Source organism: Electrophorus electricus, chromosome 22, assembly GCF_041902795.1.
Source record: "Electrophorus electricus isolate QZ-2024a chromosome 22, ASM4190279v1, whole genome shotgun sequence".
In the NCBI taxonomy this organism is placed as follows: domain Eukaryota; kingdom Metazoa; phylum Chordata; class Actinopteri; order Gymnotiformes; family Gymnotidae; genus Electrophorus; species Electrophorus electricus.
The window spans coordinates 17,341,148-17,364,310 of record NC_137518.1 but is presented as its reverse complement, the minus strand read 5'-3'; the positions used below and the strand labels follow the sequence as shown (position 1 = coordinate 17,364,310).

General features: G+C 38.9%; 1 protein-coding gene across 1 annotated transcript; it reads right to left on the bottom strand.

The window, feature by feature from the left end:
* Nucleotides 1–588: 588 nt before the first annotated feature.
* Nucleotides 589–21,187, bottom strand: LOC113583805 (inter-alpha-trypsin inhibitor heavy chain H3-like). Its single transcript, XM_081705584.1, has 23 exons — nucleotides 21,031–21,187; nucleotides 20,193–20,356; nucleotides 18,966–19,070; nucleotides 18,401–18,563; nucleotides 18,146–18,256; nucleotides 17,746–17,877; nucleotides 17,120–17,236; nucleotides 16,632–16,800; nucleotides 14,850–14,960; nucleotides 14,350–14,531; nucleotides 11,985–12,164; nucleotides 11,722–11,849; nucleotides 11,029–11,192; nucleotides 7,706–7,741; nucleotides 7,186–7,236; nucleotides 6,984–7,055; nucleotides 6,677–6,715; nucleotides 6,038–6,064; nucleotides 2,363–2,461; nucleotides 2,074–2,236; nucleotides 1,825–1,976; nucleotides 1,321–1,393; nucleotides 589–1,239 (listed from the first exon to the last, which is right to left on the bottom strand). The coding sequence occupies exons 1-23, from the start codon at nucleotides 21,103–21,105 to the stop codon at nucleotides 1,125–1,127; spliced, it is 2,628 nt and encodes an 875-aa protein (XP_081561710.1). The 5' UTR covers nucleotides 21,106–21,187; the 3' UTR covers nucleotides 589–1,124.
* Between the last annotated feature and the right edge of the window lie 1,976 nt (nucleotides 21,188–23,163).

Below are 23,163 nucleotides of genomic sequence, written 5' to 3'. Positions count from 1 at the left end.
TATCCTGGATCAGCTGTGGTTGCAGAGGAGTCTGTCATATGCATGTAGCAACTTGTTTATTCAAACCTGAATGTAGATTTGAATGAGCTTCTCTAGCAGAGCTGGTTAAGTGAGTAGGGTGAATTGAAGTTTGGAAGAGTCTTTCAGTAACTATTTTGTGTAAATCTTAGCTTTCTAGACAGTCTTTTGATACCATATATTTCTAAGCATTAATTAACCAGAGATGACAATTATATAAGAGTTATAGCTTCACATATTGCCCACACCAGTTGCCTGTATTGTACCTGGTTTCTGCTGTGCACATTTATTTTACAAAAGCCTAATTATGTTTACTCAAATGGTAAATCTCTGGCAAAAGTGGGCTACTGTAGTGATAAAAACTTCATAAGTGAGAACCTAGAAGCCGCATGAAGGTTAAGAAGAGAGTCACACCAAAGGGTTTTGGGATTAGGTATCTAAAAACGTGCTAGCATATAGAGGGTACATGGGGAGAACATATCGAGGAGATAAACTTCATTGTGGCTATGGCATGAGGGCACCGCTACAAAAGGAAAGCTTGTTCTGCGCTTTAACTGGAGATAATGAACAAACCATTTAGGTAGTTTTATTATTTTTTGTGCCGTGAAGGGGGGAGCAAAAAATACAGACAAATCAACAAAACCAGAGCAATTTCAAGACTGAATCAACTACTAGAAACATACATGTTATTCAAAACATAATTTTCATATGTTTAAAATCACAGCCATCAGCGGTTCTTCCTCAGATGAGAAAAATAATCATAAACTGTTGAATATTACAAAATCAAACAGGTTAAAAAACACATCCAATATTTTTAAAATGTAGTATGGAATTCGTATTGATATTTATGTAATACATTAGCCAGTCAAGATTGTTTGCTATGCAATATACTATGAAGTCAGGGTCCCACAGCCAGTCTATATTTTTCATTTATTCAGGTTGTCATTTGTGTAATAGGCATACTATACGTATTACATCATTCAAATTCTGGTAGATAAACAAGGGGTGATCAAAATATTGAAATAAAATGAAATAGCAAATGTGCAGAGATAATTATTAGTATTTTTGTCAAAATCAGCTTTAAAGAGTATCTTTAGAAAATAAAGCTACAGCTGCAACACTTTGAAGTCAGAGAGCTCTCCCTGCAGGGCAAACTGGAATGGTACAAGCCAACATTGCACAGTAGGGGTGGAAGAGTTTTGATAGTCTGTGGCAGTGCTCCTACAAATATAATAAATATGTGATTAAAAACACCAGTTATTAGATCTATAAATTAATTATATCAGCATTTATTGAATTTACCATGTTGCCTTTGTCTCCTGATCTTTGAGTTTGATCTTTGATCCCTGTTCTGTGTAATGAAGATGGAGTACTCCTTGAAAAAGAAAGACAGATGGACATTTATTACTGCAGCAATAGTCACTGTGTTCTTCAGGACGGCAACCACATTATGTACAACCAGGAAGACTACACAATGACTAATTTACAGGAATGTGCACAAACCAATCAATTGTAAAGGTTAAGGCTAAAGGCAGATTAAATGGCTGTACTTGTCATTATTTCTTAGTTCATGTGAAATTCAACAAATTTGGCAACATTTGCTTATTAGGTACATCTATCAAATAGTGTACAAGACTTCTTTTGGCCTACTGAACACCATGAATTCAGTTGAATATGGATTCCATAAGATGCTGCTTTCAGTAACTCTAATTATGAATTAAAAGCTTATAAATAAGTTTTAAATAAAAAAATTGTAAGTTTCACTACCTTAATAAATGATATTATGTTTTTCCTCATTCCTCTTACCTAAAACACTTTTTGTGTGCATGTTGCTTGGTGGTTGTTTAACAACTGGCCACAGAAATGTGTCTCCATCTTTCTCATGACGCAGGACACCAACACACACAGTTCCCATGGTGACATCCATTTGATTGTTTTGTAGCAGATTCAGAGACAAACTGAAAGAACAAAACTGTCAGTCCCAGGGCCATGAGTAAGTAATTACAGTACCATGCATGCAGGGCAAATCCACTTCAGACACAGTTTCTTTTTTACCTGTCTGTCTCATGCTTTTTGGGCTGCCCCCATGTAAATATCTGATGCTTCTGGCCATCATAGTAATGGATTTCTTTGGTGCTAAGCATGAGGTGGTCTGTTTTGTAATGAAGAAAAATTAGGTTGAAGCCATTGGATGAGAGCTCGCCATTCATGGAGAAATCTGCAGAGCAGGAAAAGAACCAGAGGGAATAAGAACATCAGTATTCTAATCACCATACTGCTGAACACAAATGAACAAAAACATAAAACAAGTGAATGTGAGAATAAATGTTGTAAAATGCCTCACTTGAAGAGGAGTCCTGCAGGAGGCGAAGTTTATGGTCTGCAGGCATGTCATAACAGATTGGCTTAGGTTGGGCAGAAATTATGAACCTCACACCACCCGCTGGGGGAGAGAGGGAGAATTGGCATCTTTTTGTAGATAATTAAACTTAAGATCAGCTGTTAGATTTCATGCTGTGCAATTCTCATATATAAGTGCTGAGCTCTGTCTCTGTGAGTCTGTTTCAGCCCAGACCAGTTACTGAGTGATATACCTCCACTCTGCCCAACCCTGTTCTCATGTTCCAAGCCTCATTTGTGTGTGTGAATGATGCCATTTGGCCTACCAAGGGATGCCAGTGACAGAGATGGCCGAGTTCATGCTAACTTCATGTTTGAGAGAGAGAGAGAGAGAGAGAGAGAGAGAGAGAGAGAGAGAGAGAGAGAGAGAGAGAGAGAGAGAGAGATATTTAAAATTGTAGTGAAGTACACAGCGTTTCCAGACATTTTGAAGAGGTCCTTCATCAGCTGTGCAAGCTAAGTCCCTCTGAATTAGTAGTAGGAGGAATCAATTTGTATAAGAAAAAGTAGATGTTTAAATCATAACATTCATTCCATGAGGTTCTAAAACTGCAAGTAGTGTAGATGTAAAGTAGTGTAAAGTTGCAAGTAGTGTTTTCCTTTCAGCTTACTAATTTGATTGCTGCCATAGCAACAACAGTCAATGCAAACAGACAAGTCATTAATTTGGTGTCCATTAGTATTAAGATGCCTTGCCACTGGAAACTACAAATCTTTAATTCTGATGGTCTGAAGGTGTTCAACAATCCAATCAGTAAAACCTATCTTGGTTTCTCCAATATAAAGCTGATTACATCTCTTACAAGTAATGCAGTAGACAACTCCCACAGGGATGCATGAGGAGGAATGTCTGATGACAATTGATCCTATTGTGGCAGCTATATTTTAGTGGCTGGGCAATAAACATACAGTACCACAGCCATTATTTGAATGATCATTTATCTTACTCTTAACAACTATGTCTCTGATGTTTTTGTCCCTTCAGTAGGAGATAAATGGAGGATCCTTAAAAAGTGATGCAGTTTTACTGATGTACTGATATGGTACAAGTAAATTTATTAACACAGCCATTAAAATAACTCTGAACCCCATGGAATTAATGTTATGACTTAAACATCTACTTTTTCATATACAAACTTGTTCCTGCTACTACTAATTCAGAAGCACTTTGCTTACACAACTGAGGAAGGACATCTGCCTGAAGCATCATAGTTCTCTGGAAACTTTTCTTCACAACAATTTTGAATATCTCTACATTTCTTACTACAGTACACTGCAGTTACCAGAGGTTGGTAGTAATGTGTTATATTTACTCCATTATGTTTACTTAATTAAATTTTTGAACAAATTGTACTTTTAAGAGTTGTTTTAAAAAAGGGTACTTTATACTCGAGTACATATGCAATGTCAAAAATGTTTTACTCTGCTTTCACTCCATTATATTCATCAATGTTCCTTCCATTACATTTTAAAATAAATTTTATATTTTGCAACAACCTGTCATGTGTGGGAGAGTTAGTGAAATCCCTAAAGATGATCACTGAATGCCACCATTTTGCTCTAGTAAGTTAGATAACTTGGACTGTAGACCAACATAAGGAACAACGAACAGGCACATTTTCCACCATGGGACTCAAATTATTACATTTTTGAAAGTTAGTTTGCAATATATTCTTTTCTTTAAGGCTCACATATCTGTTTGTGAAACTGGCTTCTCTCACAAAATGCACACAAGTGTGGTCTGAAATCAGTGACATTCTAAGAAAAAATGGCTAGCTAGCTATGTAGCTATAAACTACAAGCAGCAGAAAAATAAGAGCGGCATTGTGTGCAGGAATGCATACCCCATACCGAGGCATACTTTCTAGATTATAAGGGTTCAAGGTTATAAAATTAAGGTTATTGATTTTCTATACTGATACTGCTTTGGACCACGTACAGGTGCAGTTGTTAACTATGCAACATAGGATATCTATTTAGCCAACTGGTCTGACTAATAGGTCAGCTAATTGCAATGAAAATATAATGAAAAGTAACTAAAATGTCCAGTAAGTGACCTTGGGCAATGTCACGGTTGACTGGTCCCCTACAGGGGGACACACGTCCCTGCCAGACCAGGACCATACTGTCCACCTTCCCCGCTCGCAATCACCTGTCTTCAGACAGGAGACACCTGCACCTCATTAAACATTACGCGTATTTATACACCCACAGGTTCGGAGGGACAGCGCTGCACATTAGCGGTCAAGACCATACAAGCCTGCTGGAGAGATGCTACTCCGCTCCTGAAAAGCCACTAGACTCGTCATCGCTGCTTTTGATAAAATGAATAACGAACCTGTTGATGGAACTTCAACTCTCACTTCCTCTCTGCTGCCTTCGTCACAGGCAAGAGCTGGGAATGTTGCCAAAAACTGTACAAGTTATCACCAAATCCAATGTGATGCTTGTGACTTGTTATATGCCTCATATAGCTTAAACTTAGCACATGAACTAAGCAGGACAATGACCAGAGCAAAGAAAAACAGCTGTTTATAAAGTATTTTTGCATGCTGAATCCAAATAATCACAGTTTTTTTGTTCCTTAAAAACACCAAAAGCACCAACGTGCTTTTAGCTGTCTGCTTAGATAGGATGAATAGTTTACACCCGATTATACTCATATGTTGTTATTTATACTAGAAAACTGGTACCAAGGAAAGTGGTACCCTTTATGTTGGCAAACTATTACTGGACACTTAAGAGGGATGTTCACAATTGTGCATATTTTAAGTATAATAACAGCTTTGTTTATAACTAACATATACTTGTAAAATTCACTTAAAAACCATGCCTGAGAAACATCTTTAAAACAGATTTGAAATCAGTATAGAAAGAACTATGAAGACCTCATAATTTAGTTTGTGAAACACACATGCATATGTTGTTGCCTTGTGTTATTAAATGTGTTCCGATGAAGTAACTCACTTGAGTAGCCTTTTAACAGATACTTTCTTATTTTTACTTAAGTAATACTTTAAATGACTACTTTTACTTCTACTTGAGTAATTACTATTTTAAAGTAACAGTACTTTTACTTGAGTACAATATTTGGCTCTACCCACCTCTGGCAGTTACTCACCTGCAATCTTCACTAACAGAAACAAAATTCTGCTTTTAGCCTGCTTAGCATACTGCCATTACAGCTCCAACATCAAACATTTTGGAATGATTTTGGAATAGTTGGGATACAAGTGTTTAAGTTGGCCCTTTCTCTGCCTTTTTTGCTTGAGCTAAACTCAACAGTTTTTGTAAAGTAGGTTGTTTGGTGTTTGTTTTGGCCAGGTCACATCTGAAGGTAAAACCAGCATGCAGCACAAAATCTAATAAACACATCGTTTTATTTTTCCCTTGCAGCTTCCTTTTCCTATCAGTTCACGCACACGCAAACATGCAATAGTCATTCATTTCACACCACACCTTTTTTTGTTGAGGCATAACGTGTGGTGTGAAGTCATTTTGCATATTGCGTGTGCGGTAATGTGTAACAGTGAAAGGAAAATAATGGAGCCAGGGAAAAATATGATAATGTAACGAACATTTGAAACTTTATGTTAACTTTACGCATTGTAAAATCTACCTGCAGTAAGAAGAACGGGAAGGTCACCTGTGAATTAAACAAGAGAAAACAAAACAGCTGATTTAGCACTTGCAGAAACGCAGGATAATAAAGAATATGTATTTAAAGAAAGAACTCAAATCAGTTCACAGAGACAACACCGATGTGGCGGTGTTTTATTATTATTATTATTATTATTATTATTATTATCTCAAACACAATTTATTACAGATTAATTTTCTGATTTATTTTAAATCTTGGGTTGAACTGTTTATATCCTGACAGCTATAACTAAAGTAAATGTTCTGAGAAAATGTCTCTGCAATCAGCAACAAAACATTTCAAAATGGTTGTATTATTGTGGCAGCAGGAGCATTGCTAAGCATTGTCTGCAAAGCCGAGAGGGAACCTGCATTAATCAGTGGGTAATTAAAATTAGTAGCACCTTCGTCTCATTGAATATAGCCTGCTGAAACCCTGTTTTTCTTTCAGTAGGCTGCCTGATGCTGTAAGAGTTTGCGCAAGAGCCCAGTCTACTTTCATGGCTGTTTTTTGTTGTTGTTGTTTTTTAAAAATAGAAAATAAACTATAGCAATGGAAGTAAAAGGCTCAGTCATAACAGCATATGAGAGATACAGCACGATTATCACAGACACTTACTTCGTTCAACAGCAAGAGCAGATAATCTTGAAATTGAATCTGAAGAAATAAATGTAAATCAGTACAATTTTTGCTTTGGAGCAATAACTTCTGAACAAACAGCAGAACTAATAGAAACAAAATTCTGCTTTTAGCTCACTTAGCATACTGTCATTAACGCTACAACATCAAACATCATGTAAAGGAAAATAAGTACGCTTATGGTGACTGGAGCCTCCAAGATTGCATAAATAAAACAAAGGTAATATAAGAAAAATCAGCATTCTGTTCACACCAGTTATAAAAGCATATGATTGAAAAGAATTACATTTAGGTGAAATTAAGATGTTTGACATTTCTCTGGGACTTTCAGCTAAAATGGAAGATACACCAGGTGGATCTGTAACAGAGAAGACATCACACATACTGAGACCCTCATACCTAACTTAAGATTTTAAATTCCACACTAAGCAAGTAAGTAAACAAACATACAGACAAAGCAAAAACATAAAAACCAAACCAAAATGAACCTGATATACTCTTCATTGGCTTGATCACATGCTTCAGGCGAGAATGTAACCCTGTAACAGAGAAGAAAAAATACATATGAGCCTCTCATACCTGGTTTAATAAGATAAGAATCACTCTGACATGGCTTTTGATTTTTGTTTTTAATTGTTCTGTTTATGTTATTCTTTCAACAAATAACAAATAAAATGCATTCAAAAAACTGCCTCCTGCAACCTGCTTCCACACACCACTGAAAACATAAATTTTAATATGAATTTAATATGAAGGTAATGCTATGACATTGGGTGATCTTGTGTTCATCTCAGCTTTAAAGGTTATATATGTATGACAGAGCACATATTCTATGAATTAATATGGTAAATAAACAATTTCCGATATCCCAAAACCTTTTTTTTTTTTTTTCATTGTGTCAGAGGGGGCAAAGCCGAGTGTTGTCTGCAGGGTGGAGAAGCAACTGAGGTGAACTAGTGGGTAATTAAAATCGGGTGCACCTGCAAAAACATAGAAACCAAAACAAACCTGGATAGTGCCCGACCCTGTGTGCCGTTTTATGTTCTGTTACAGAGGAGAAAAAAATACACTTTGTGAGTCTCTCATATCTAGTTTTACAAGATACTGTTCACTCTACTTTGGCATATGTAATACATATTTTGACTTTTGGTAACTTTAAAACATGTTTTATTGTTCTAATTACATGTTATGGCTCTATTACTGACACTTCTCATGAGCTCGATTCTCTGGGACCCAAAAGGGACCAACATACAAAATAACCCTGAGGCACACTCTCTACCGGGTTTTCAATTATGTATTGCTATGGTTTTTCTTCTTCTTTTGTATACAGTAACAAAAACACATACAAATATACATATATAGCAATGACATAAACCAACAAAACAGGAGTGTTTCTTCAGGGTGGGCTTTATGCCAACACTACAAAGAAAACTTTACTAAAGCCAATTCAACCACTACACACACACACACACACACACACACACACACACACACACACACACACACACACACACACACACACACACACACACACACTCCTAATGCAGAGGCATTACGTATCTGCTGTTACGTAACAACTCCTTATGTAACAACTCGAAGCTCCCATTTAAGAAGCATTACATATGACCACTCAAAGCCCTATGCAAAAAGATCAAGTACACTCTGTATAGCTAGACAGCAAAGTACTAACTCTTTTTTTTGGGGGGTGGGGGGGTTGTATGTTTAATTTTATTTCCTTGTTGAGGATCAAAATGAGCTTGTGTTGTATACTACTCCTGTAGTCGTCCTCCCTACCTGACACAGAAACCATTACAGTGGCCCTGAAACCTGGGAATGGAACACATATGTTATGATCTGGTTTTCTCTGCTGGGTGAAATCAACAAGAGCCTTGCTAGTCTGCAAAACTGTCAACATCATGCACTCCTCCATCTGCAAAGAGAGCAGCTCCTACGCTTTGAGACCTTTGCCAAAAAGCAAGCCACAGATCACCAAGTTCTGCAGTGGCTGCTGCATTGCCCTAGTGCCCCAGCTATGTCACCCACACTCTTCTCAAATATTACTCTACAGGATGAACCTGATGCAATAGTGGAGCTCTTTGAGCATGCGGCAGCTGCTGCTAGATGGCTGCAGGAAACAGAAATCCAAGCTCTCAGCTCAGCAGCTGCCCATAATGGGGCAGCTGGAGTATTACGCACTGAGCATAGTCATCGTTCAAAAGGTCAGCAGTATGTCAGAGCAACACTATGTTTCCGAGGTGCTATATACCCTTTCGTGCAGCACCTCCAAGACTGTTGTATGCAATAGCTTTTTATTCCAGAACGAGACTCTGAGTCTGTGGATACAGTGGTATGAGAACAATCCTTCGCTCACCTTCTACTGGCTGTTACTATTGATTTCAGGGGGAAAAGGACAGTATCCAAATAGCAGTTAGTCCTTTCATCACACACCACCTCATTTTGGGAACTACACTGAGTGACCCAGGACATTCAGACAGAAGAACTAGTTACACAGGCACCTATGAGACACAGGGAAAATATTTTCCATGCATCTTATAACAATCCCATGGCAGGGCACTTAGGACAGCATAAGCCATTAAACCACTTAACGGCCCACTTCTATTGGTTGGACATTCAAGGCAGTGTTCATAGATGGTGTGTTATGCCAAATATGTCAGCTCGTTAATCTCCGGTCATCCGACAAGTGCCGTTGTGGCCCCATCCCTCCCAGTTGAAAGAATTAGCATGGATCTCTTCAGGCCATGAGAGAATCACTTTGTATTGGTCTTTGTATTTGGATTTTGAATTGGTCTTTGAATTGGATTGTCACTCAACACTGCAACATCTCAGCACACAGAGCTGTGGAGGCACTCTTCCATGGCACTTCCCAAGCCTGAGAGCAAACCCACATACACAAGCTATGTGAACTTGCGCTGGGATAGAGTGTGCCCATGTTGCTCCTGACATTGAGTTCTAAATTACTCAACCATAAAGTAAACTGAACCAATAGAGGTGATGCACCACCTCAATGTCCTGAAACCATGGAAAGAGTCAGTCCCTGTTACTCTGATGATAGTGTTTCCTGAGAAAGATTAATTAGGACCAGAGGATCCTAAAATCCCATTTTGGTCTGTTGCAACAGCCATCTTTCTCTATCTCAAAAAACAGATGTTGCACACAGAATTTGTGGATGTGTTTTCATCACTTCCTGGCTGCACGGAAATCATTGCATGGACATTAAGATCACCCGCAGACACTCAGACACTCATACATCTTAGGTGGCTCGGGATGAGTTCAAGGCTATGCTCAACATGGGTGTAATCAAAGAGCAGTTCCATAGTGCTGATTCCTAAGCCCAGAACCATTTGGTTCTGTGTTGTCTATAGTCGGTGTCTGTTTAAATTTGGTCCCTAAATTCGATGCCTATCTTAATGTATTGATGAGCTGCTCAATGAAGGGTTCTGCTTGCTTGTCCTCAATGCTGTGTTTAATAAAGCAATACTGGCAAATCCCGTTAACTCCAGTATCGCATGAAAAACTGCTTTCTGCACACCATCAGGGTTACACCAGTGGGTTAATCTTCTGTTTGAGTCTTTGGAGCTTGTGTGTGCCAAATGCCTCCTTATATGACAACTGTCTGCAGGGCTGTTTGGCCCAGGTGATCAAGGGGAAGGATCAACTGGTGGTATACGTTATCAAAAGCTGTCAGCGCAAGAGACTAAGTACAGCGTTATTGAAAAGCAATGCCACCCCATCAAGTGGACAGTCCTCAGCCTCTGATACTGTCTGTTGGGATGCCCTTCTGTCCTCTGTTCTGACCTTGCCCTGATCCAGTAGCTGCACTGGAGGAAAGATTTCAATGAACTATGGTGGAAGAGAAACGGAGTCACCAAACAGCTGGCTCAAACTGTAGCTATTTCAGTTAAATTTGTTTTTAAGTTTGATACAAGTATGTATACATAGAAAGTAAGTTTTATGTTTTATTTCCTTTCTTTTTTGAGAAATAAAAAGGTGTTTGTGTTACCTATACCTGTCTCCCATAGTCCTCAAGTTTACACTGTTCAAAAGCTTCATTCAGATAAAAAAATGGTGAGGAAAATTATCCTAACAAACAGACAAACAAAGCAACAAAACAAACAAGTAATCAAACAATCAGCCCAAATCAAACAAGTTTTCCTTTTTAAAGTCTTTATGTTTAAGTCTTCATTATTTTGCATGAAAAAAAAGATGACTGTCCTTATATACCCAATTTTCATTTTTCTGGGGAAGAATTCACTCTTTTGACAGTCAATTTCAACTGTCCATATTTGCACTTTAAAAACAGGGACTCTCACCATGCTTACTCTCCTCCTCGCTCGGCTTGTGGGCGACCTGTGTCTGCTCTTCTTGCGGTTTGGTGACCACCATAGAGGTGAGTGGTGTCACAAACTTGTACTTGAGAGAGAGATACAGGGCTTTTTTCCTCACCATCTCCTTTTCATGATCACTAAGAGTTAACCTAAATCCCAGGAAAATAAATCTTACAAATTTATCTGAAAAATTCAGCTTAATTCTCAAAAATGCCATAACTAGAAAATGTTAACATTCTGACATTTTTTATTTGAAATTTCCAACTGAAAAGGAGTTATGGTTTGCTTCTTGTTCTTACACAAGCAGAGATTTTTTATTTCCTGGATATGTAACATGTTCCAAGTCTTAAATGATTACAACATTGATGTGAGAAAATGATAAGTGGCACACACATGTTATTTTCTTGTATTAAAAGAGTGCACAGGGCAGTGGTAGCTCAGTGGTTAAGGTACTTGCTTTGCAATTGGGAGGTTGTGGGTTGCCACTGTTGGGCCTCTGATCAAGGCCCTTAACCCTCAATTGCTCAAATTGTATTCAGTCATAATTGTAAGTTGCTTTGGATAAAATGTGTCAGGTAAATGTTACCTTGTTGCTCCAATTATGCGCAAATTCCTATTTACACATACATTCATGCACATAATATAGTATACTCCACTTAGCATATCTGGTCCACTCACTGTCTGTCCAGCAGCTGTTTCACTGTAAGGTAGGCCCAGAGTCTCTGGATAAAGTTTTCATCTTCAGGCAAAACATCAGTGAAATCTATTATAGATACAGAATCTTGGTAGGTCACATTATTGTGTTTCTGCAAAAGGTAAGATAAATAAGAGAGAAAATATAGGAGAGATCATCATGAAGAATCCAAAATCAAATTCAAGGTCCAAAATTCCAGTGGTCCAGTTGTTCAGTTAAAACATGTAACTGGCTGGGATCATCTTACTGAGATTGCGATGACCTCCGTTTGAAAAGTCTCCAGGCTGTTGTCTGTGATTTGACCAGCCACTACAATCTCTGAGCCATTGTAGTACTGCGTAAAACTGGCCTGGGTGACATTTTCTGCTCCAACATAATTCATTTGGACATCAGTTAACAATGGGGTGGCAATCTCCTCAAAGAAACCCTGCCAAATATACAAACTATATTTATTTACAGCAAATTAAGCAATGTAATACCTTTATTTACTATTCAACACACATGAACATGTATTGTAAATATTTGGAGATCCACATCTATACTACATACTGTATATGTTTATGTATACTCAGATTCCTCAGATGCTGAGGAACTTTCAATGTATTTTACACACATTTCCTCACATAGTACAAAAAGCAGAACATAAAAGTGAAGTTTACAGAAATTACTAGAGAACATGTCAAGGTTCCCTCTTCTGGCACTGAGGTTTCCGTGAATCTAGCACCACGTCTTTTTAACAAAAAAATTTTCTGTTGCATTTTGTCTCTGCCCTGTCTCATGTTTTATATCCCCCTGCCTTTCAGTGTTTTCACGTGTACTGAGTTTTTCCCTCTTGACCATTGCATTGCCTTGTATTCCTAGTCAGTTATTTTTGGTTACCCTCCTACATTGTTCACCCGTCTTTTGTTTTCTGCACTTATCTATTGTTCTTGTGATTGTTATCTTGTTTTATTTAATTAATTTCCACATTATTGTCCATGGACTACTATAATGACAATGGTTTTTGAATTACCCTAAATAGGAGAAGTAATTCCTTTCATGCTGCGAGAACAAGTTCTCGTCATAGACTGAAGAGATCCTCTGCAGGGATTCCCTTGTTGGATTTGACCTGTTCCTGTTCTCACATTTCCATTTCTGATCCCAGTTCTAGTCCCGGCCTCTCTTCTTCTTCTGCAGACATGGTTTCTGTTCCTGCCACTGCTCCAGGAGGAGGGGTCCAGTTCCTTCACCTGTCCTGTATCCTGCCACTGCTCCAGGAGGAGGGGTCCAGTTCCTTCACCTGTCCTGTATCCTGCCACTGCTCCAGGAGGAGGGGTCCAGTTCCTTCACCTGTCCTGTATCCTGCCACTGCTCCAGGAGGAGGGGTCCAGTTCCTTCACCTGTCCTGTATCCTGCCACTGCTCCAGGAGGAGGGGTCCAGTTCCTTCACCTGTCCTGTATCCTGCCACTGCTCCAGGAGGAGGGGTCCAGTTCCTTCACCTGTCCTGTATCCTGCCACTGCTCCAGGAGGAGGGGTCCAGTTCCTTCACCTGTCCTGTATCCTGCCACTGCTCCAGGAGGAGGGGTCCAGTTCCTTCACCTGTCCTGTATCCTGCCACTGCTCCAGGAGGAGGGGTCCAGTTCCTTCACCTGTCCTGTATCCTGCCACTGCTCCAGGAGGAGGGGTCCAGTTCCTTCACCTGTCCTGTATCCTGCCACTGCTCCAGGAGGAGGGGTCCAGTTCCTTCACCTGTCCTGTATCCTGCCACTTCACCTTTTAAGCTCCAGCTCCTGTTTCTTTTCCTTTTCAGTGCCAGTGCTATTTTAAGGAGTGCCCAGTGGCCCAAGATATTTGCATATGTCTGATTAAAGCAGGCTTTCTGTCTTTGTCCTGATCAAGGCTCCCAACATGGCTCAGGCCCTGGCTCATGATCTGGTTACTGTAAAAGTTGCTGCCACTGGCCCTGTTTTTCTGGTGTGATGCCTGCTTCTTGCGTTCCCACCAAGTACAAAGTAATTACAATAGTTTAACTCCAACATAGGACCAATATAGCTTCATAAACAGTACCATGAAAACCACAAGACTATCCTCAAAAGAATCTTGCAAAATTAACTAAAAGAAGTATCCTTTTCTTATTCTTGTTATGCTTACTGTAAAATAAATAATCATTAAAAATCATATACAATTAATTTGTGCTGTCCGTATCCCTCTAAAGTGCTTTGCTTTGCTCGTCTACTAATCACTGGCCATGCCTGAGTTCGCACTCCTCATAACCTTCACCTGAACCTCATTCCCAGACTCATTCTCCCACCCTCATTTATACTTCTCACTGCCTTTCACCAGTTGCAAACTCTCTCAAGCTAGTAGCAGCGTGTTTTTAGCCATGTTGTCATATTCTTTGTGGATCTTTGTGTTCTTCCCAACTTTATGTTGCCTAGCTCACTTTTCACTGTTTGCCCCATTTGATTCTTTGTCATTGTACTACATTTTTAATGTTTGCCCAATAAAATTCTCATGTTTCAAGATATGCGTATCTCTGTTAAGTGACAGTCTTATAAGACTTATTTTAGAAATCATGCACTGATAGTGCAACTTTGAATATACTGCACCAAAATAATGAAAATACTCCTACCTGCAGCTGAAGGTCAGCATCAGAGTCCTCATAGATCCTGCGAGCAACTCCGTTATTCTCCAGTGCCATTTTCTCCAGGAAATTAAAGCTAACATCAAATCCAAACCCCAGACAGTACAGGGGAAATTTCCCCTGAATGGCACTTTTCACACTGGCCTGAATACTCTCTGGGTTAGTTTCACCTGTGGGAGAGTTTTTAGAAATATTAAAAATACACTAAATGTTTGAGTGAATAAATTTTTCATTTATCTGTTGTGAGATGTACTGTTCAGCTAGTGCTTTATTTGGAGCCCAGAAACATTGCCTTTGGAGCAGGGCTGCTTGTAAAATTACTGATATAGCGGTTGACATTTAGGAAGTCAAAAATACAGTTTACAAAGATACAGTACGGGGCAGGTCTACAGACTTGAAGACTATGATTGTATGTGTATTAGTGATTTTGTGTTCATGGTTATGGTGTACTTGTGTGAGTGCATTAATATGTGTGGCTGATTTTGTACCTGCAGTAGGGTCTCCATCAGTCAGTAGGATCAGGATGGAGGCAGAGCCTTGACGTGGGTGGCTGTTAATGACCTCCACCCCTGCCAGCACTGCAGAATCTATATCTGTGCCTAAGAGGGATAAGCCATTAACTGATTAATAAGCAACAAACGGGGAGACTCATGTCAAGAGTACATATAGACATGTATAGTGCTCCTACTATGCTGATGGCATCATTTGTAATTAAGGAGTTTCAGTGGCAGGCATATGTTTTATTTTTGCAGTGGTTGGTATGGTTAGTATGGTTGGAACTGGAATGGATTGAATTTTAGTGAAAATATGTACTGGTAAACATGCATGGTGAGTAGACAGGTGTATCAAGTGAAAGCAATTCAACACTCAATCAAACATGTAGGTGTCATGGTACGGCCCCTCCCCACAAAACGTCTCCGTGTGTGTGTGTGTGTGTGTGTGTGTGTGTGTGTGTGTGTGTGTTTGTCTGCATGGTCACACTCCCTCGTGTTTCTCACCTGATCCTGATCGTACGTGTATAAAAGTCTCTTGTCTTATCGTGGATGTTGTCGATGTTTGACCCATTAGCCTGCGAGCTAATTAGTGATGTATGTTATGTGTGATAATCAATATATGTTCTTGTGTCTGCAACTCGTCCCCGCATCCTGCTGGAACCTCCTACGTTACAGAAACACTGAAGGATGCCTGGGACGAAAGGAAAGAAAAGGAAGGAGAAGAAGGGATGCAAACGCCGTCCCACAGCCCTCGCAGGAAACCCTCCATTCTCTCGGGCACCCTGCACACCCCCACCACAGGGGAGAGTGCTGCAGGAGGATTTTGGGTGGTCCTGAGTTTGGTCCAGGGTCGGACTCGACGGAGTCATACGGACCCGGGTCGGACTACCAGGACTGGTACAATGGGGTCCAGTACTTGGAGTCGGACTCCGCAGGGTTCTATGACCCCACCATGGACTACCACGAGTTCTACATGGATTCTGAAAGGAAAGGGGAGTATAATGACATTAGTCTGCGGTCGGACTTTGAGTCAGATCGTGAGGAGGACCCATCTATGGAGGTGGAGAAGGTCCTCCATAGGGACCCTACCTCTTATAGCGACATCGCAGACTCCGAGAGTGACGAGCCTCCAGCACCCAAGGCTCCACCTAAGGCTCCGCCCAGAGCATGCCGCTCTGGAGTAAGCAAGCGGCCCCGGGTGACTGGCAAGGAGGCGTCGTCGTCAGAGGAAGACACTTCTCCCCCTAAGGCGAACAGCCCCAGAGCTCATGCGCTTAGGCCTAAGCCTCGTAGAGGAAAAAAGGCAGTGGCACCAGTTCATGTCCCAGAAACGGGCAAAACAGCTGGTGTGCTTCCCAACACGCATGTGCCTAAGCCAGAACAACCACCGCTACTCAAACCCCCCAGGCTGGTCGGTCTCTGACTCAGCCGACAACTGGGGGACTGGTTGGGGTTCCGTCTCCCTTTCCCGGACTGTTTTGCAACCCTCTGTGTGGTGCTGTTCATGTGCCTGTCCCTGTTACACTGAATATACCCATCACTTTGTCCCTCTTTGTGTCTGTGCCTGTCCCAGTTAGCGTGTGCGTCCCTGAGTCTGTCGTCGTCCTGGTCCCTGTCCTTCCCCTGCTGTCCTGCTCGCGCTGGCCCGTGCCGGTCTTTTGGTCCTCCAGCGTTTGGTGTTGTAATTGTAAAGTAATAAATCTCTTAAATGTCTAAAACTAATCCTAATGTTTCATTAACTATCTTAATCCAGGCCACAGTTCTGGTACATCTTACCTCCTCGAGCTTTAATCATATTCACAAAAGTCTTTGCTTCATCTAGGTTCCTCTCTGTGGCTTGGAGGAGTTCAGGTTTCCAGTCTTGTACTTGACTGTCGAAGGTGATTAAGCCAAAATAATCATCCCCAGTAAGATCTCCCAAAATCTTCAGCATCGCCAAACGGGTCTGAGAAAATGTTTTGTTTTGTTTCATTAAATCTGGTTCTGCTATGGATACAGTTAACAGATTTCAAATTTGAAATACAGATTTATGGACTGATCCTATGTTTTAATGTTTAAACCAAAAGTAATAACATGTTAATAATCATAGTAAGGGTTATTCCAGTTCTATAAATGACCAGCAAAAAGAAAATATCAAATTTGAAGATTCACAAGCAAACATATAAAAAGCATAAAAATTTGTATGAAAAGTACGAAAACAGCTCACAAAATAAGCAATCACAAAGGTATGGAACGCCACATTCATATGGTTTGCTGCAGTTTACCTGTATAATTTTTTGGCCACGCATGGAGCCACTTTTGTCAATTACAAAGACAACATTCTTTGGAATGCGTTGTATATCAGTGGGTGCAAAGTAGTGCACAAAATAGCCATTTGATGCCTGTAAATAACGAAGAGCAGAAAGAAAAAATGAATTTGAACAAAAACGGATATACTCTTCTTTAATTTTATGACATCTTTTGTTAATACACATGTCATGGTTTCCCCAGTCTCGCTCCCCTCCATGTTGTCTAATCCTGTCTTTCATCTCAGGCTTGTGCGTTTGGTTTTGTTCTCCTCCTCGCCTACACCTAATTGTCTTGTCTCTCACTTTTTCTGTCTCCCTCCCATGACTGAGCCTATGACAGACATATAACTGTTCCTTTTCCCCTCCTCACTTAAATATATTCTCCGGTTCCCCATTGTTTCTAGCCAGCAAACCTTCTTTATGCTCTAGGTTTAGTTCTTGTTTTTGTTCTTTCTTAGTGTATGGGTCCCTTATTTGAGTTTTGCCAGCCTTATTGTTACAGTACGGTAAGTAATGACGGATTATGCTCCTGCTTGCTTTCTTCTTTTATATGTGTTTTGACCTGTGGACATTTAACAGTACTTTATAGTAAAATTCAGTACCTGAAGTTCTCCACTGGGTTTGGGTCTTATTACATCATATATTATGAGCAGGTCTCCACTCAGTCCATTTTCACTACATCTCTTACACATGGTCTGCTGCTCACGGGTAGGGTAGAAGTTCACCATCATATGCTATTACAAAAGAATACAGTGGTTACAATGAACAGGTTTAAATGTTTTTGAATTTCATCCCTAATCACAATCTTCAACTAATTACAAGTTTATCTTTAACATACAAAGCATCCTCATTAATGTAATTAAATTATTTTAAGTGGAAGTGAAGTGTGTTCAGTCTTTGGTAGTATTTTTTGTATGTATTGTCATGCTTGACTATACTCTTCTTTAATTAATGCTAATTAGAAGGAAATGTAAAGGCATACAGATAACCTAAAATTCTCACCTCTTTGTCAAATATAGTAGTAGTTTGAGCACTGCCCAGTTCATGAGTAGCCAATTCTCCTTCCACCTTCAGAAAGGAAATGCCTGGACTCTCTTGAATGTACACGTCAATCTATGTGAAAGACAATCAAAAAAGTTCTGATGCTCCAGAAGACCAAGTCATATAATTTCCTATATATCATAATGATAATTTAGGTCCATGTATATTTTATTGTCTCATCACCCAATTAATGCTGTTCAAGGCTTGTATCTTTACCTTGTAGTCAGCCACGGGCTGCATAGGTTGGGCATTGATGAGTAACTGATACTTGCCAAGGCGCCTCTTTAGCAGCTCCTCATAGGTGAGTTCAAAGGTCACCTTACTGAATGCAGCCACTGTCACTGAGGTTTTAAAATCCTCCAGAGTCCTTCCTACTGAACTAGAACACATAAGGACATACATATGGTCAAAGCATTAGCACTGATGGTAGTATACCCTAATTAACTAACTAACCCCAATTAGTTACTTAAAGCTAATGATTACTATTTTATTGAGTAGCATGAGTTGGATTATTATATATTGGCAAATTGACATGGATTTCAATGGATTCATTTTGAGCTCATTTCCTCGGTTACCTTCCCTGAAATAGAACTGTCAGTAATCAAGCCACTTTAGTAAAATCTGTTTTTACAGTACCTGACCATTCCGACACTTTCTCCAGAATGGTGCCTTATTTTGCCTTATTTGCAAAATTGTGATTGAATACAGGGGATCACTGCTTGTGGCTGTATTTTTGCACTATTATTTTATTTATTTATTAGTCATATTTTTTTTGTGGTACCTGACCATTCCGGCACTTTCTCCACGAGACACAGCCTGACTGTATTGCTGCTGAGCCTCTTCTTTCTGCTTCACAACCCCATCATATGTCTTTCCTTCTGTGGTCCTGGGGATGAGACATGACACATCAGAATTTTTACTCTCTCTCTCAGTTCTGCACTCTGTATTTGGAATTGATCACTACTATCCCTTGATTGTATGAAACTGGATTCTCACTTTTAGAATTTGAATTCTACATTGGAAATGAAGCTCTGCATTGTGAGGATTCCATTACTAAGACAAACAAACAAATAAAAGGCAACACTGAAAGACCCATATATATTTTGCTTTGGTAATATCTATTATAAAGGCCTGTCATAGGAGATCATTGTTACCTCATGAAAAAAGTATATATCAAGCAAGATGTTACATGGGTTTTCTGAATAATATGTTTGCAGTGGAGTTCAATGTAAGACAAAAGTATCCTCACATGAAAACCTTTACCTTTATATCCTTTAAAGGTACTGTAGAGTGGAAAACTGTATTTACCTTGGCATAGGCGAATAAGAAAAGGTCAATAGATAGAACTGACATACCGTGACTCTCAAACACTACTGTCACTACTGTCATCTCATTCAAATCCCGCTTAAGCAAAACAAGGTCATGAAACAACAAATTCCAAAAATCCTAGACTTTTACTCTAAGTAACTACCTAGCTAGCAAATCTAGCTTGTTCACCATTGAAATATCATTTGACATTTATGTATTCAATCTGTTAAAATCAGTTTGTTTAAGAACAACATATATAATTAGATGACTAAATGCTCCATGGTTTTAACTTACTATTCAAAAGCAAGTAGACAGTATAGGTAACGTCAGCCTCAGTCAAGCTCCAAGGAAGTAACTAGGTAGCATAATTAGCTAGCTGTCTAAATAGTATGACAACCTAATGTATTTATACGGAGGTTGAATTAATTTTTTTTGCTTGTGTCACATACAAAGACAGAGACTGTGTTGTCTCATAAATCTATCTTTGTCAACAATCTGTTAAACAGTTTTCAGCACTGAAAAATCATCCAATGCAGCCTCAAACATGTACAGTTAGATGCTTAAACACTCCATGGTTTATCTCTCACAGTGATTGCTTTTGATTTGTTGATTTTGTGTGAGCCACTCCATAAACTAACCAGTCAAAGATAATCAACTATTCATGAGCCCACCATGTTTAAGATCAATTACATAGACGTACAGTTTGAATTTACTGATGAAAGCATTCTTGGGTATCTTGACCTGGAAGTGAATCTCTTTGGAGCTGTTGAGCCGGTTTGCCACACGGCTTGTGATGACTGTGATGGCGTAGCGACTGGTTACTGTGGAATTGATGTGGAAGCTGTAGATGTCAACATCTTGCTCCTGTGGTAAGGACAAATAGTAGTAAATAGTAGTAGAATCAGTCATGTTGAATCCCATTTGCATTTTAAGGGACAGTCCATTTTTCTTACACTATTGTCATCACAATCAAGGTGTTTTTTTTCAAGGTGTTTTGAAGGTGAAATTTTTCTACAGAACCTACATTTTTAAAGAAGCATCAAGGCCGCAAGCTATATTAATTTTGTTTAAAGCAACTTCTCTCTGTCTCTCTCCCTGAGGTTTTGCACTCAGAAAGTGTTTACACACTCAGGAATCCACAAAAAGAGTAAACAAAGCTATAACTATGGACTCTAGATGAAAAGGTTTATAAATATCTACATTTGATAGTATGTTAAATAATGCTTTATGATTATTAGGTATTGTTATTTGGATCTGCTGATAGCAGATTGTTTTTGTTACTAAATGTGGTTTTGAGGACTTTTAAAATAACTGATAAGAAGTTTGTGCAGTACAACAGCAAAAAGTGAAAAGCAAAAGGAATTCATGTCTTTTTAGTTTTAGTTTCTTTTAGTTGCTGTTTAATGATTGCCCAAATCATAGGAATTCAAGTTTATAAGAATCTTTTTTGAACATTTTCAGCTGTCCTATGCTAATTAAAACTGCAAAAATAATTCCTATAGCATATGTTCCCTATTTTGACAGATATTTGAACTTACCCTCTTGGTGGCATAGGAACTGGCACAGAAAGATATGAAGCATAAGAGAATTAGTCTAACAGGAAATCGATCCATGGTCTCTCACACAGGTCTGACACAAAAACAACCTCTTAAATACACATACCAATACAGCCATTGGTCACCTTAGACAGATCAACACTCCACCCTTTCTGTCACTGACCTCTCTTACAGTTACACTGGACTGACAGATCCAAATATGGAGGCTAACATGCCTTTTACTGATGGCTAATGACAAAACAGGAAATGCAGACTTGTTCAATGGACATGATTGCTTATCATGCAAAGACAAGCAAAACAAGAAATGCAGAAGTTAAAGTTCATTTTCCAAACATATCACCTCAAAGATGGAATGAGGTTTTGAGTGGGGTTTTGGAATGACCAGCAGCAGTATGCATTAGAATTGCATAGTAACCTTATTTGTGTGAATGGTCTCGTATTGGGTAGGCCTACTGTCTTGAGGATCAGCTGATATTTCATACTGGCTGATGCTATTTTCAGTGAGCATTATGTGTAGTGGAAATAACTTACACATTATATAACCTGAATGAAATATTTGAAATAGGGAGTGGGACAGCCCTGGGACAGCCCTGCTACCCTGTACTGAAAGGAGGAACTGTCACATTTTTTCTTCAGTCTAGAAAAGGTTTCCCTGCTAATAAATTACTTATGACCCAAATTTGATAAAGAGTGAAATCTACTCATTTTTAGTCAATTGTATATTTGCCAAAATAATAAAAAGTGACCATCTTTTTTTAAGGTTCTTATTTGTCTCTCTCTCAGGTTTCTGTGGAAAACAAAGAATTATTTGACTCTGATGATGCACTTTATTAAACTGTATCAGGCTCTTAAATTTATGTATCTCTCCTGGTCCACTTGGAATTACCACTAGCAAAATTTCAGATAGACAGGCTTTAAATTTTGATGGTTGGATTGAATCTATGAAAAGATTCTTTTGCTTCAAAGGTGCTTATCTATTTTTGGACATATACTCTTATACAAAGAATATTTAGTAAATATTGCAGTTTATAATTGTATTTCAGTTAGTTTTCAGTGAGTACATTAAAAAAAATGTTTTAAGCTAACTAAACAGAAATCTAGCTAGGCAGATCAAGTTTCCTAATGAATCTCCTTCCTTTTCTTTTGGTAACTTCTATCATGGCTAGTTAGCTAGGCTAATGTCAAGAGAAAAAAAAACTCTTCAATCTAGCAAGAATATGCAGCTGAATTTCCCTCTTTTTCAGTTGATACTTTCTGACTTTTACCTTATCCTAACCTTCAAGAAAAAATAGGAAATGTTTGCTAACATTTCTTTCTCATTATCTAGCTAGCATAGCCAAAGAGTAACATTAGCTTGACAAGTGCTAAGTTACGTTAGCTAGTTAATACTAGGTTTGCCTTAGTTTTTGCTTGGGATTTAACTGATTTTTTGTTTTGACTGTCTAGCATTAGTTGATAATGGAGTTTCCACCAGGATCCTCATTGCTCATTGTTGAGCATTGATGAAGGAGAACACCATCCCAACTCCCTGTACTTGTATCCATCATGTGTTGGGATTATCCTCAGGGGTAAAGTTTTAATGGACAGTCTTTATGACCTCCCACAAGTTATGTGTCTACCGTTTGGACTCATTCCTACTTTATATCTCAACTACTCAAAGTGTATGTGCTACACCTTTGAATTCATCCAGCAAATAACACTAAACTTAGGCTAGAATAAAACAGTTGGCCATACTAGTTTTTGATCCAGCAAACTGAGGATTGCTGTTAAACCAACTTCTGACTTGACTTGTTTTTGAGAAACAAAGAAACAACTGGTCTTATAAAGCTGTTGTATAGAAAGTAGTAAATATGTTCTAATATTTACACTGTCAGGTGGTTTTCTTCTTGAATCTCATATTTTTTATCCAGCTCTTAAGGTAAGGCAACGTTTCTCGTTGATGAATTAAAGAAAAAGAATTACATCAACAAGTTAAATTCTACAACTGTGTTTGACAGCCCATTCCTCAATTTTGAAAGTTTTTGTCTTACCGAGTGATGTCCTCTTTTATGGAACACAATACTGGAGTTAGAAGACATGGTTATGATGAAAAGAATTTATAAAGTTGCTGAAATG